At 39.1% G+C, this 14,849-nt stretch overlaps 2 protein-coding genes across 2 annotated transcripts in view; one reads left to right on the forward strand and one right to left on the reverse strand.

Moving 5' to 3' along the window:
* Positions 1-9,866: 9,866 nt before the first annotated feature.
* The window catches only part of LOC103008692 (exo/endonuclease G), a 62,663-nt gene continuing 57,680 nt past the window's right edge, over positions 9,867-14,849 (reverse strand). The window contains exon 12 of the transcript XR_009009386.1: positions 9,867-11,869. The gene's annotated coding sequence lies outside the window, so the exon portion shown is untranslated. The remainder of the gene's footprint in view (positions 11,870-14,849) is intronic.
* Positions 12,075-13,816, forward strand: LOC130708989 (tax1-binding protein 1-like). The gene has a single exon (XM_057554016.1). The coding sequence runs from the start codon at positions 12,216-12,218 to the stop codon at positions 13,671-13,673; it is 1,458 nt and encodes a 485-aa protein (XP_057409999.1). The 5' UTR covers positions 12,075-12,215; the 3' UTR covers positions 13,674-13,816.

Consider the following 14,849-nt stretch of genomic DNA (forward strand, 5'->3'; position numbering starts at 1 on the left):
AGTTACAACTTTTTGGGATTTCTTGGGATTTTTTGTTGTTGTTGTTGTTGTTAAGATGGCTTTTTTTAATTTATAATATCAATTTTTTCTTTATTTTCTTTCCTTATTTTTGTCTTAATTATTTACTGATTTTATTTATGGCTGTGTTAGGTCTTTGTTTCTGTGCGAGGGCTTTCTCTAGTTGTGGCAAGTGGGGACCACTCTTCATCGCGGTGCGCAGGCCTTTCACTATTGCGGCCTCTCTTGTTGCGGAGCACAGGCTCCAGATGCGCAGGCTCAGCAGTTGTGGCTCACGGGTCTAGTTGCTCCGTGGCATGTGGGATCTTCCCAGACCAGGGCTCGAACCCGTGTTCCCTGCATTGGCAGGCAGCCTCTCAACCACTGCGCCACCAGGGAAGCCCTCTTGGGATTTTTATATACAAAATCATACCATCTTCAAATAATGACAATTTTACTTATTTCTTCCTGATTTGGATGCCTTTCTTTGTCTTGCCTAATCGCTCCAGCTAATACTTCCAGTACTATATTGAATAAGAGTGATGAAGTGATAGCTTTTGCCTTTTTACCATCAAGTATGATGTTAGCTGGGTTTGTTACATATGGCCTTAACTGTGTGGAGGTATATTTCACCCATACTCAATCTGTTCAGAATTTTTAATCATAAAAGAATTGCATTTTATCCAGTGCTTTTTTTTTTGCATCTATTGAAATTATCATGTGATTTTTATTTTGACTCTATTAATCTGGTGTATCCCACATATTTGTTTATGTTGAGCCATTCTTACATCCCAGTGATAAATCCCACTCGGTCCCAGTGTATAATACTTTTAATGTATTGTTGAATTTGATTTGCTAATATTTTGTTCAGCATTTTTGCATCTATATTAATCAGTTTTATTGGCCTCTAGTTTTCTTTTCTTGTAGAGTCTTTATCTGGCTTTGGTGTCAGGGAAATGCTGGCCTCATAGAACTAGTTTGAAAGTATCCCTTTCTCTTCAATTTTTTGGAAGAGTTTGAGAATTATTGGTGTTAATTCTTCTTCATGGGTTTGGTAGAATTCACCAATAAAGTCACCTCGTCCTTGAGTTTTCTGTGTTGGGAGTTTTTTGATTACTGATTCAATCCCTTGTTATTGGTCTGTTCAGATTTTCTATTTCTTCCTGATTTGGTCTTTGTAGGAAGTGAGTTTCTAGAAATTATCAGTTTCTTCCTGAGTATCTAATTTGTTGGCATACGATTGTTCACAGTGGTCTCTTATGATCCTGTATATTTCTGTAGTATCAGTTGTAGTGTCTCCTCTTTCATTTCTAATTTTGAGTCTTCTGTTTTCCTAGTCTAGTTAAAAGTGTGTGAATTTTTTGAAAATCCAGCTTTTAGTTTGTTGCTCTTTTCTATTGATTTTCTTGTATATGTTTTATTTATTTCCACTCTAGTGTTTATTATATCCTTCCCTCTGCCAACTTTGGAATAAATTTCTTTTTTTTTTCTAGTTCCTTGAGGTGTAGAGTTAGATTGTTTGAGAGCTTTCTAATTTTTTGTGCTGTGCACTTATCGCTATAAACTTTCCTCTCTGAACTGCTTTTGCAACATCCCATAGGTTTTGGTATGTTGTGTTTCCATTTTCATTTGTTTTGAGATGCAAGGACTTATTATTGCCATCTTATTATTGCTTTCTGATTGTTTTGTATTTCCATTGTTTCTTTTTCCCCTCTGTGTCTGTCTACGTTTTTAAATTGGTGGTTTACCATGTTGGTATGCTCTGTTTCCTTTCTTAATGTTTGTGATTCTTCTAAAGATTTTTGCTTTGTGGTTACCATGAGGCATATATAAAACATCTCATCTTTAAAACAGTCCATTTTATGCTGATAGAAACTTATCTTTGTATGCCTATAAATGTTCCATTCTTTTTTTTTTTAATTTTTGAATTTTGTTTATTTTTTTATACAGCAGGTTCTTATTATCATCCATTTTATACACATCAGTGTATACATGTCAATTCCAATCTCTCAGTTCATCACACCACCTCTCCCACCCTCCGCCACTTTCCCCCCCTTGGTGTCCATACATTTGTTCTCTACATCTCTGTCTCAATTTCTGCCCTGCAAACTGGTTCATCTGTACCATTTTTCTAGGTTCCACATATATGTGTTAATATATGATATTTGTTTTTCTCTTTCTGACATACTTCACTCTGTATGACAGTCTCTAGATCCATCCATGTCTCTACAAATGACCCAATTTCATTCCTTTTTATGGCTGAGTAATATTCCATTGTATATATGTACCACATCTTCTTTATCCATTCGTCTGTTGATAGGCATTTAGGTTGCTTCCATGATCTGGCTATTGTAAATATTGCTGCAATGAACATTAGGGTGCATGTGTCTTTTTGAATTATGGTTTTCTCTGGGTATATGCCCAGTAGTGGGATTGCTGGGTCATATGGTAATTCTATTTTTAGTTCTTTAAGGAACCTCCATACTGTTCTCCATAGTGGCTGTATCAATTTACATTCCCACCAACAGTGTAAGAGGCTTCCCTTTTCTCCACACCCTCTCCAGCATTTTGTTGTTTATAGATTTTCTGATGATGCCCATTTTAACTGGTGTGAGGTGATACCTCATTGTAGTTTTGATTTGCATTTCTCTAATAATTAGTGATGTTAAACAGCTTTTCATGTGCTTCTTGGCCACCTGTATGTCTTCCTTGGAGAAATGTCTATTTAGATCTTCTGCCCATTTTTGGATTGGGTTGTTTGTTTTTTTAATATTGAGCTGCATGAGCTGTGTATATATTTTGGAGATTAATCCTTTGTCCGTTGATTCGTTTGCAAATATTTTCTCCCATTTTGAGGGTTGTCTTTTTGTCTTGTTTATGGTTTCCTTTGCTGTGCAAATCTTTTAAGTTTCATTAGGTCCCATCTGTTTATTTTTGTTTTTATTTCCATTACTCTAGGAGGTGGATCAAAAAAGATCTTGCTGTGATTTATGTCAAAGAGTGTTCTTCCTATGTGTTCCTCTAAGAGTTTTATAGTGTCCGGTCTTACATTTAGGTTTCTAATCCATTTTGAGTTTATTTTTGTATATGGTGTTAGGGAGTGTTCTAATTTCATTCTTTTACATGTAGCTGTCCAGTTTTCCCAGCACGACTTATTGAAGAGACTGCCCTTTCTCCATTGTATATCCTTGCCTCCTTTGTCATAGATTAGTTGACCATAGGTGTGTGGGTTTATCTCTGGGCTTTCTATCTTGTTCCATTGATCTATGTTTCTGTTTTTGTGCCAGTACCATATTGTCTTGATTACTGTAGCTTTGTAGTATAGTCTGAAGTCAGGGAGTCTGATTCCTCCAGCTCCATCTTTTTCCCTCAAGACTGCTTTGGCTATTTGGGGTCTTTTGTGTCTCCATACAAATTTTAAGATTTTTTTATTCTGGTTCTGTAAAAAATGCCATTGGTAATTTGATAGGGATTGCACTGAATCTGTAGATTGCTTTGGGTAGTATAGTCATTTTCACAATATTGATTCTTCCAATCCAAGAACATGGTATATCTCTCCACCTGTTGGTATCATCTTTAATTTCTTTCATCAGTGTCTTTATAGTTTTCTGCATACAGGTCTTTTGCCTCCCTAGGTAGGTTTATTCCTAGGTATTTTATTCTTTTTGTTGCAATGGTAAATGGGGGTGTTTCCTTAATTTCTCTTTCAGATTTTTCATCATTAGTGTATAGGAATGCAAGAGATTTCTGTGCATTAACTTTGTATCCTGCATCTTTACCAAATTCATTGATTAGCTCTAGTAGTTTTCTGGTGGCATCTTTAGGATTCTCTGTAGTATCATGTCATCTGCAAACAGTGACAGTTTTACTTCTTCTTTTCCAATTTGTATTCCTTTTATTTCTTTTTCTTCTCCGATTGCCATGGCTAGGACTTCCAAAACTATGTTGAATAATAGTGGTGAGAGTGGACATCCTTGTCTTGTCCCTGATCTTAGAGGAAATGCTTTCAGTTTTTCACCATTGAGAATGATGTTTGCTGTGGGTTTGTCATATATGGCCTTTAATGTTGAGGTAGGTTCCCTCTATGCCCACTTTCTGGAGAGTTTTTATCATAAATGGATGTTGAATTTTGTCAAAAGCTTTTTCTGCATCTATTGAGGTGATCATATGGTTTTTATTCTTCAGTTTGCTAATATGGTGTATCACATTGATTTGCGTATATTGAAGAATCCTTGCATCCCTGGGATAAATCCCACTTGATCATGGTGTATGATCCTTTTAATGTGTTGTTAGATTCTGTTTGCTAGTATTTTGTTGAGGATTTTTGCATCTATATTCATGAGTGATATTGGTCTGTAATTTTCTTTTTTTGTAGTATCTTTGTCTGATTTTGGTATCAGGGTGATGGTGGCCTCATAGAATGAGTTTGGGAGTGTTCCTTCCTCTGCAATTGTTTGGAAGAGTTTGAGAAGGATGGGTGTTAGCTCTTCTCTAAATGTTTGATAGAATTCACCTGTGAAGCCATCTGGTCCTGGACTGTTGTTTGTTGGAAGATTTTTAATCACAGTTTCAATTTCATTACTTGTGATTGGTCTGTTCATATTTTCTATTTCTTCCTGGTTCAGTCTTGGAAGGTTATACCTTTCTAAGAATTTGTCCATTTCTTCCAGGTTGTCCATTTTATTGGCATAGAGTTGCTTGTAGTAGTCTCTTAGGATGCTTTGTATTTCCGCGCTGTCTGTTGTAACTTCTTTTTCATTTCTAATTTTATTGATTTGAGTCCTCTCCCTCTTTTTCTTGATGAGTCTGGCTAATGGTTTATCAATTTTGTTTATCTTCTCAAAGAACCAGCTTTTAGTTTTATTGATCTTTGCTGTTGTTTTGTTTCTGTTTCATTTATTTCTGCTGTGATCTTCATGATTTCTTTCCTTCTGCTAACTTTGGGTTTTGTTTGTTCTTCTTTCTCTAGTTCCTTTAGGTGTAGGGTTAGATTATTTGAGATTTTTCTTGTTTCTTGAGGTAGGCTTGTATAGCTATAAACTTCCCTCTTAGAACTGCTTTTGCCACATCCCATAGGTTTTGGATTGTCATGTTCTCATTGTCATTTGTCTCTAGGTATTTTTTGATTTCCTCTTTGATTTCTTCAGTGATCTCTTGGTTATTTAGTAACATATTGTTTAGCCTCCATGTGTTTGTGTTTTTCACATTTTTTCCCTGTAATTGATTTCTAATCTCATAGTGTTGTGGTCAGAAAAGATGCTTGATATGATTTCAATTTTCTTAAATTTACTGAGGCTTGATTTGTGACCCAAGATGTGATCTATCCTGGAGAATGTTCCGTGTGCACTTGAGAAGAAAGTGTAATCTGCTGTTTTGGGATGGAATGTCCTATAAATATCAATTAAATCTATCTGGTGTATTGTGTTTCCTTATTATTATATCTATCTGGTGTATTGTGTTTCCTTATTATTTCCTTATTAATTTTCTGTTTGGATGATCTGTCCATTGGTGTAAGTGAGGTGTTAAAGTCCCCCACTATTATTGTGTTACTGTCGATTTCCTCTTTTATAGCTGTTAGCAGTTGCCTTATGTATTCAGGTGCTCCTATGTTGTGTGCATATATACTTATAATTGTTATATCTTCTTCTTGGATTGATGCCTTGATCATTATGTAGTGTCATTCCTTGTCTCTTGTAACATTCTTTATTTTAAAGTCTATTTTATCTGATATGAGTATTGCTACTCCAGCTTTCTTTTGATTTCCATTTGCATGGAATATCTTTTTCCATCCCCTCACTTTCAGTCTGTATGTGTCCCTAGGTCTGAAGTGGGTCTCTTGTAGACAGCATATATATGGGTCTTGTTTTTGTATCCATTCAGCAAGCCTATGTCTTTTGGTTGCAGCATTTAATCCATTCACATTTAAGGTAATTATCGATATGTATATTCCTATGACCATTTTCTTAATTGTTTTGGGTTTGTTTTTGTAGGTCCTTTTCTTCTCTTGTGTTTCCCACTTAGAGAAGTTCCTTTAGCATTTGTTGTAGAGCTGGTTTGGTGGTGCTGAATTCTCTTAGCTTTTGCTTGTCTGTAAAGCTTTTGATTTCTCCATCGAATCTAAATGAGATCCTTGCTGGGTAGAGTAATCTTCGTTGTAGGTTCTTCCCTTTCATCACTTTAAGTATATCATGCCACTCCCTTCTGGCTTGTAGAGTTTCTGCTGAGAAATCAGCTGTTAACCTTATGGGAATTCCCTTGTATGTTATTTTTCATTTTTCCCTTGCTGCTTTCAATAATTTTTCTTTGTCTTTAATTTTTGCCAATTTGATTACTATGTGTCTTGGCGTATTTCTCCTTGGGTTTATCCTGTATGGGACTCTGCACTTCCTGGACTTGGGTGGCTATTTCCTTTCCCATGTTAGGGAAGTTTTCGACTATAATCTCTTCAAATATTTTCTCTGGTCCTTTCTCTCTCTCTTCTCCTTCTGGGACCCGTATAATGCGACTGTTGTTGCATTTAATGTTGTCCCAGAGGTCTCTTAGGCTGTCTTCATTTCTTTTCATTCTTTTTTCTTTAGTCTGTTCCGCAGCAGTGAATTCCACCATTCTGTCTTCCAGGTCACTTATCCGTTCTACTGCCTCAGTTATTCTGCTATTCATTCCTTCTAGTGTATTTTTCATTTCAGTTATTGTATTGTTCATCTCTGTTTGTTTGTTCTTTAATTCTTCTAGATCTTTGTTAAACATTTCTTGCATCTTCTCGATCTTTGCCTCCATACTTTTTCCGAGGTCCTGGATCATCTTTGCTATCATTATTCTGAATTCTTTTTCTGGAAGGCTGCCTATCTCCACTTCTTTTAGTTGTTTTTCTGGGGTTTTATCTTGTTCCTTCATCTGGTACATAGCCCTCTGCCTTTTCATCTTGTCTATCTTTCTGTGAATGGGGTTTTTGTTCCACAGGCTGCAGGATTGTAGTTCTTCTTGCTTCTGCTGTCTGAGACCTAGGAATTCTTTTCTAACCTCTCACATGTGAGGATTCGATGATTGTTAAGTGCTTGAATTCATGAAAGACAGAGACTTGAAGGCCAGACTAAGCAGTCTGGATTTTATTCCCTGCTAGTGTTGGAGGGTCTCCTGCAGAGGCAGGGGTGGCTGTGGCTCACCGTGGGGACAAGGACACTGGCAGCAGAAGTTCTGGGAAGTACTCCTTGGAGTGAGCCCTCCCAGAGTCCAAATGTTCCATTCTTTTATTCTTCTCTTTTTATATTTTTATGTCACAATATACTTCATTTTATCCACATATTTGTTAAAATGCTATTGTAGCTATAGATTTTTCTGTTGCATTTTTTCATTTATTTCAGCTCCAGAACATTTTTTGGTTCTTTTTTTACAATGTTTGTCCATTGTATTTTTCTTTTCTTCATGTTTTTTCTGATTTCATTGAATTGTCTTTTTTTCTTTCGTTATAGCTCACTGAGGTTTCTTATAACAGTATTTTAAAATTATTTATTAGGTAGATTGCAGATAGTTCTAAGTCTTTGGGATTGGTAACTGGCAGACTTTTGCAATCCTTTAGTAGTGTTAGATTACTTTGATTTTTTTTTTAATGTTCCTGGGATTTTGTGCTGCTTTCAATTCTGAAGTAGCAGGCACCTGCTCCAGCATTTACTACCTGTTTTCAGGAGAGAAACACATGTCAGCCCTGTAGAATTAGAGATTGTGAGGCTTTCTCAGACCTTTATGGATAAACCTGTTTCACGCTTCTTATCACATCTTTTGGCAGAATTCGTGAGCTTATGTGCCATCTTTTGATCTTGCAACACAATACGCTGGGTGCTGACAGCCCCTCTTTTCTTCTCCTAAGCGTGGTGCTAATGCAGAAATTTATGGTCTGTCTCTGGCCTGCAGATGTGAGCCAACTTTCTGTGTGTGTTCTCAAGCTGTCTGCCAAAGCTTGCCCTCAGTGCCTTGGTTGGGAGCACACATGGTGAACTGACCACAGCGTGAGGGTTTGTGTTCATGAGGTGTGCAGAGCACCAAGGGTGCCCATTGGCCAGTTGGGAGGATCTATGGGTGAGGCATCCCTACTGGCTCATGGATGGGCTTTTTTTTTTTTTTAACATTTATTTATTTATCTATCTATCTATCTGCCCTGGGTCTTAGTTGCGGCACACAGATCTTCATTGCAGCATGCGGGATCTTTTTAGTTGCGGCATGTGGCATCTTTAGTTGCAGCATGTGGGATCTAGTTCCCTGGCGAGGGATCGAACCCGGGCCCCCTGCATTGGGAGCGCTGAGTCTTAGTCACTGGACCACCAGGGAAGTCCAGTGGATGGGCTTCTTGATGGACTCTGAAATACAGCTAGTAGAATCTGCCCCACATTAATGCCTTACCAGAATCCTATCTGCTACCTCTTCCCAACCCCCAGTCATGCAACTAACTCATAATTCAGCACTCTGGATGGGGCAAGAAAACAACAGGCCTTTTGGGCAGCATCTCACACAGTTGGAGAAGCTACATGCTCACTCACATGCTTTCACTTACCCCTGCAGGAGAAATCATGGGCCAGGAAGATATCTCTTGGCCCTAAATTGTGCAATTTTGGGGGAGGCGTGATGTTGGTAAAGTGAAACTATTCCCTTTACTTTGTCCAATGCATCCAAACTCATACTTTTTTTTTTTTTTGCTCCAACATTGTGCTAGTACTTCTCTACTAGAAACCTGGATATCCACAAAGGCTCTTTTGTTCATGAGTGATGGCTTAAAATAGTATTTTCCAGGTGCCCCTGGACTCTAGCCAAGAGGAGCCAGTTAACAGATGACTGCAAAGTCCAGAGCTGGGACTGAGGTCTCTGTGCCTATTACCCTGTTCATGGGTGGGTGAGACTCCTCCTGGACCCCTTGGTGTGTGGTTCCTGAACCCACAGCTCCCACAAAGACACTTTTGTCTGTGAATGAAGCCAAGTTGTTGAAGGGGGTCATGAGGAGGCACATCTTATTCAACCGTAATGCTCATGGAACTCATCACTGGAATATATTCAAGTCAAATTGAGTAACTCAACCTGAGCTTCCTTTACTTTGCTTTTATATTTTCATTGGTCTTGAGGCCTCAACCAGGAGTCTTCCTCATTAAGGGAAGAAGTACTAGAGAGAGAGAGAGAGAGAGAAGCTTCCATGAGACAGATTCTCATGGGGAAAAATGATTAGGTTCTTTGCCCCTCCTAATAGAATCCCATTCTCTATAAAACCACCCACACTTTCTTGACCCAGGTCAGAGTTTCTTCCCACGCTGGAAAAAGACCAGAACAAGTCAGGGAACTGTTACCTCTTCATCTATAGGAGTTCTCAGACTTTGCCTCACATCATTATTACTTGGAAAACATTTTAAAATTCCCATCCCCAGGACTTAGAAGCATTCAGTAAATTAGTATTTCTGGGCATCAGTATTTTTAAAATATCACCACGTTATTCAAATTTGCTGTCAAATTGAGAATAAGTACACTTGCCCTACTTAGTAAAAAAAAAAAAATGTGCATGTGAGTCACCTGAAAATATTGTTAAAAGGAAGTTTCTGTTTCAGAGCCCTGGGTTATGCCTAAAAGTCTGAAATCTGAACACAATTCAGGGACACAGACTACAGTACACTGAGACTACTAAGGGCCTCTTTTACACTGAAGTAAATAAAACTTGGTGACAAAATAACAAAACAAAAAACCTTATAAGAGATGACTGGAAGTGAAAATATCTGTACAATATATCACATTGGGAGGCTCTCATTATCATGAAGAAACTAACCAAATATAATTTCCAGTGATTTTTAATAACCAAAATTTATAAGATGAACAAAATATCCTCCATTATGGTTTTCAGTAGCACTCTTTCAGAGATAAAAATTCTAGTTTCAGGAAAGGCTCAGCTTAAAAAACATAGGTGTCTGTTTTATCCGGAGTTTCCCAAATTCCAGTTACCTGCACACTGAATACAAATAAATGTTAATCATTTGCCTCCTACTGGCATTATAGCTTAATATTTTCCAGTGTGTTGACTCAGTTTCTTATTAACTATTATTTTCCTTTATTTTTCTTTCAGTTTTATTGAGATACAATTTCTACATACAGTACTGTAGAAATTGGAGGTGCACAGCATAAATGACTTGACATATATTGTAAAAGGATTAGCAAACAACAATTTTTCTAATTTACTAAATACTTTATATGACAGTTTGGTAACTTCCATTTAAAACATGTTAAATTTACATCATTCATAACATTACATGAAATGGGCTGTGAAACTCTCAATGGTATTCGGTGTTCTGAAATTTGTACATAAAGCACACCTGGGGAAGTGCTAATTCATGAGACAAATTCTGCTCTTTTCTTCTTTCTTTTACTGCAGTAGTCCCCTCCAGGACACATTAGCCTGGAGACTGAGTCTTCCATGCCTTGGGGTGGGGCAGACCACTCTCCTCAGAGGAGGAGACCAGAAGGTCCTCATGGAGAACATGGACTGGGACATGGGTTAGGATCACCCAGATTCCTCTAAGATGTGAAACATCTGACTTGTAGGAGCAGGCTTCTCAGGAGGATGAAATGAAAGCTGTTCTGAACCTGGAGCCCTTCCCCCATCCCTTGTCCCATCATGAAGACAATTCTGGGGGGTTGGTCTGGAATGTGCACAGATGGTGGGGGTTGGGGGACAGTGCAGGCCTGGATTGGGCTCAGGTGAGGCGAGTTGGGTAGAGGCTGGGAGTCAATGCTTAGCACTGGGGCAGGTGGCCTTATGGTCATTTGATGTGCCTGTGTGTATCCAAGTCCAGTTGTACTGGGAAGAGGATGAAGACTATGGACAATTCCACAGATCAGGTCTCTGAGTATACTCAGAGGAAAATAAGGACCCGAGTCTTACTTTTTTGGGGGTAGGGGGAGGGGGGAGGGGAGGTTCTAGCAAAACTGGATGGAGACCTGGGAAGGTCTCTTGCCTGGGGCCTGAGTTTGGAGTCCTGGTCACATTTATGTTTGACAGGCTCTGGTCCACACACTGAGTCTACTTCAGGACACTTGAGTTGTGCCTTGTGGTTGATGACATAGTCCAGACCAAATGTCTTGGTGGCAAGCTGGTGACATCACAGGAGAAGATCCAGGCCTGTTGTCTGTCACCTTGGCAATGATGTTTGAGCACTGACCAATGTGCTTGGGTGCAGGTTGTGAGGTAATAATGACACCCTCATCCTGTCCTTTATCTGGTCCATAAGTTGAGAGCAAAGAGCTCAGTACAGAGTTCTTGATGTAAGGCTGTTCAAGGCAGATGGCCCTCATATCAGGTGTCTTGAGTGGTGGATGACCTGTGAAAACAAGTTCCTTGACAAATTTTTTAGTGACTGTGTGGACAGTAATTGGCTTGGAAGGATGCTGTGGGAGAAGACACCACAAATATAAAGTATATTTGAATTGCCTCTCAAGACAAAAAATAGAAGTGACCAAATAAAAATATTTGGAACCTATGAAATTAAATTTCACTGAAAAAGAAATAAAAACGATCATTTTACATATGAAGAGGCACCCAACCTCAAAGAGATGGTCGGGGAAAATACATTACAATGCCAATGTAACATTTTTTTCCCCATTATATTGGAAACTTAAACTGCCTTTGTAGCATCTCTTGTCAATATCAGTGGAAACAAGCCCTCTGATACACTCTTGCAGGGAGTATACATGACTAATGTCCTTTTAAAGGCAGTTTGTCCCCTCTTTTGCTTCTTTAGGTTCTGGGCTTTAGGGGTGCTGTGGGGCTGATGTTTGTGTGATGACCTTGATATATGCTGTGTCCGTGGGCCTCTAGTCAGTGTTCTTCAGGCACTGATCATTTGATTTCCTGTAGTAGAAGAAAAAGGGCAAAAAAATCACACAGAGATTGAATCAAGATGGTGGAATAGAAGGACGTGGAGTTCACCTTGTCCTGCAAATACTGAATACATCAAAAATACATCTACAGCAATTGGCCCAGACTGACGCAGCTTGGCGGCGGTGGCGGCGGTGGAGGAAGGGGCCAGGCCGTGGACGGAAGTGACATAACGCTGGCTTTTGGCCTTGTGGGGAGGTGTAGCAGGTCGGTAGAGGGAGACTGTGTTGGCGGAAGAGGCTCAGCGGCTGATGGCGGCTCAGGCTCGGAAGCCTCTCTAACATTCCCCTCTGCTCGGCAGTTCCTCACTCGATTCACAATGACATCCTTTCAAGAAGTTCCACTGCAGACTTCCAACTTTGCCCATGTCATCTTTCAAAATGTGGCCAAGAGCTATCTTCCTAATGCACACCTAGAATGTCATTATACCTTAACTCCATATATCCATCCCCATCCAAAAGATTGGGTTGGTATATTCAAGGTTGGATGGAGTACTGCTCGTGATTATTACACGTTTTTATGGTCCCCTGTGCCTGAACATTATGTAGAAGGATCAACAGTCAATTGTGTGTTAGCATTTCAAGGATATTACCTTCCAAATGATGATGGAGAATTTTATCAGTTCTGTTATGTTACCCATAAGGGTGAAATTCGTGGAGCAAGTACACCTTTTCAGTTTCGAGCTTCTTCTCCAGTTGAAGAGTTGCTTACTATGGAAGATGAAGGAAATTCTGACATGTTGGTGCTGACCACAAAAGCTGGCCTTCTTGAGTTGAAAATTGAGAAAACCATGAAAGAAAAAGAAGAACTGTTAAAGTTAATTGCTGTTCTGGAAAAAGAAACAACACAACTTCGAGAACAAGTTGGAAGAATGGAAAGAGAACTTAACCATGAGAAAGAAAGATGTGACCAACTGCAAGCAGAGCAAAAGGTTCTTTTTGAAGTCTCACAAAGTTTAAAAATGGAAAATGAAGAATTTAAGAAGAGATACAATGATGCTACATCCAAAGCCCTCCAGCTTGAGGAAGATATTGTGTCAGTCACACATAAAGCGATTGAAAAAGAAACTGAATTAGACAGTTTAAAGGACAAACTCAGAAAGGCACAATATGAAAGAGAACAGCTTGAATGTCAATTGAAGACAGAAAAGGATGAGAAGGAACTTTATAAGGTACATTTGAAGAATACAGAAATAGAAAATACCAAGCTTGTGTCAGAGGTCCAGACTTTAAAGAATTTAGATGGGAACAAAGAAAACATGATTACTCATTTCAAAGAAGAGATTAGCAGACTGCAGTTCTGTTTGGCTGAAAAGGAGAATCTACAAAGGGCTTTCTTGCTTACAACCTCAACTAAGGAAGATACAGTTTTCTTCAAGGAGCAACTTCGTAAAGCAGAGGAACAGGTTCAGGCAACTCGGCAAGAAGCTGTCTTTCTGGCTAAAGAACTTAGCGATGCTGTAAATGTGCAGGATAAGACGATGGCAGATCTGCACACTGCACGCTTGGAAAATGAGAGAGTGAAAAAGCAGTTAGCTGATGCAGTGGCAGAGCTTAAACTAAGTGCTGTGAGAAAAGACCAGGAAAAGACTGATACACTGGAACACGAACTGAGAAGAGAAGTTGAAGATCTGAAACTTCATCTTCAGATGACAGCAGATCATTATAAAGAAAAATTCAAGGAATGTCAGAGGCTCCAAAAACAAATAAACTTTCAGACCAATCAGCTAATAACAATAGTGTCTTCACAAAGAAAATTGGGAGTCAGCAGAAAGTGAATGATGCCTCAATAAACACAGACCCAGCTACTACTGCTTCTACTCTTGATGTAAAGCCACCACCTTCTACAGCTGAGGTAGATTTTGACAATATAACTAAGGGACAAGTCTCTGAAATGACCAAAGAAATTGCTGCAGAAAAGTATAATAAATGTAAACAACTCTTGCAGGATGAGAAAACAAAATGCAATAAATATGCTGATGAACTTGCAAAAATGGAGCTGAAATGGAAAGAACAAGTGAAAATTGCTGAAAATGTGAAACTAGAACTAGCTGAAGTAGAAGAGAATTACAAACTTCAATTGGCAGAGAAGGACAAAGAGATAAATGGTCTAACTTCATATTTGCAAAACCTCTCCAGGGAGAAGGAACTTAAAAGGAGTATAGAAAATCAAGCAGAAAGGAAATTGGAGGCTCAGAATTCCCAGAGTCCTAGGCAGATCTCACAGTGTTTCAACACCAGCTCAGAGCAAAATGGTCATGTTCCTGCAGTGCCAAATACACAACCAGTTCTGCAGTTTGGTAATCCTTATGCAACACAGGAAACAAGAGATGGAGCAGATGGTGCTTTTTACCCAGATGAAATCCAAAGGCCACCTGTGAGAGTACCCTCTTGGGGACTGGAAGATAATGTTGTCTGCAGCCAGCCTGCTCGAAACCTAAGTTGACCTGATGGTTTAGAAGACCCTGAGGATAGTAAAGAAGACGAGAACGTGCCCCCTGCTCCTGATCCTCCAAGTCAGCATTTACGTGGGCACGGAACAGGCTTTTGCTTTGATCCCAGCTTTGATGTTCAGAAGAAATGTCCACTCTGTGAATTAATGTTCCCTCCCAACTATGATCAGAGCAAATTTGAAGAACATGTTGAAAGTCACTGGAAGGTGTGCCCAATGTGCAGCGAGCAGTTCCCTCCTGACTATGACCAGCAGGGGTTTGAAAGGCATGTACAGACCCATTTTGATCAGAATGTTTTAAATTTTGACTAGTTAATTTTTATTAGAAGTTAATAATACAGTTTAGCAGTTGGAAAAAAAATCACCTCAGACCACTAAGGAGACCACAAGGTGTCACTTTCATGCACCCTCTACTGCACTTTTCTGACCAAGAGCTACTTTGAGTTTGGTGTTACTAGTGTCAGGGTCAGTCCTTGGCTTACCACTTATCAATAAATATAAT

Source organism: Balaenoptera acutorostrata, chromosome 10 (genome assembly GCF_949987535.1).
Source record: "Balaenoptera acutorostrata chromosome 10, mBalAcu1.1, whole genome shotgun sequence".
Taxonomy (NCBI): domain Eukaryota; kingdom Metazoa; phylum Chordata; class Mammalia; order Artiodactyla; family Balaenopteridae; genus Balaenoptera; species Balaenoptera acutorostrata.

Coding starts and splice junctions, on each gene's coding strand:
- LOC130708989 (XM_057554016.1), top strand. CDS start 12,216: ATGACATCCTTTCAAGAAGTTCCACTGCAGACTTCCAACTTTGCCCAT.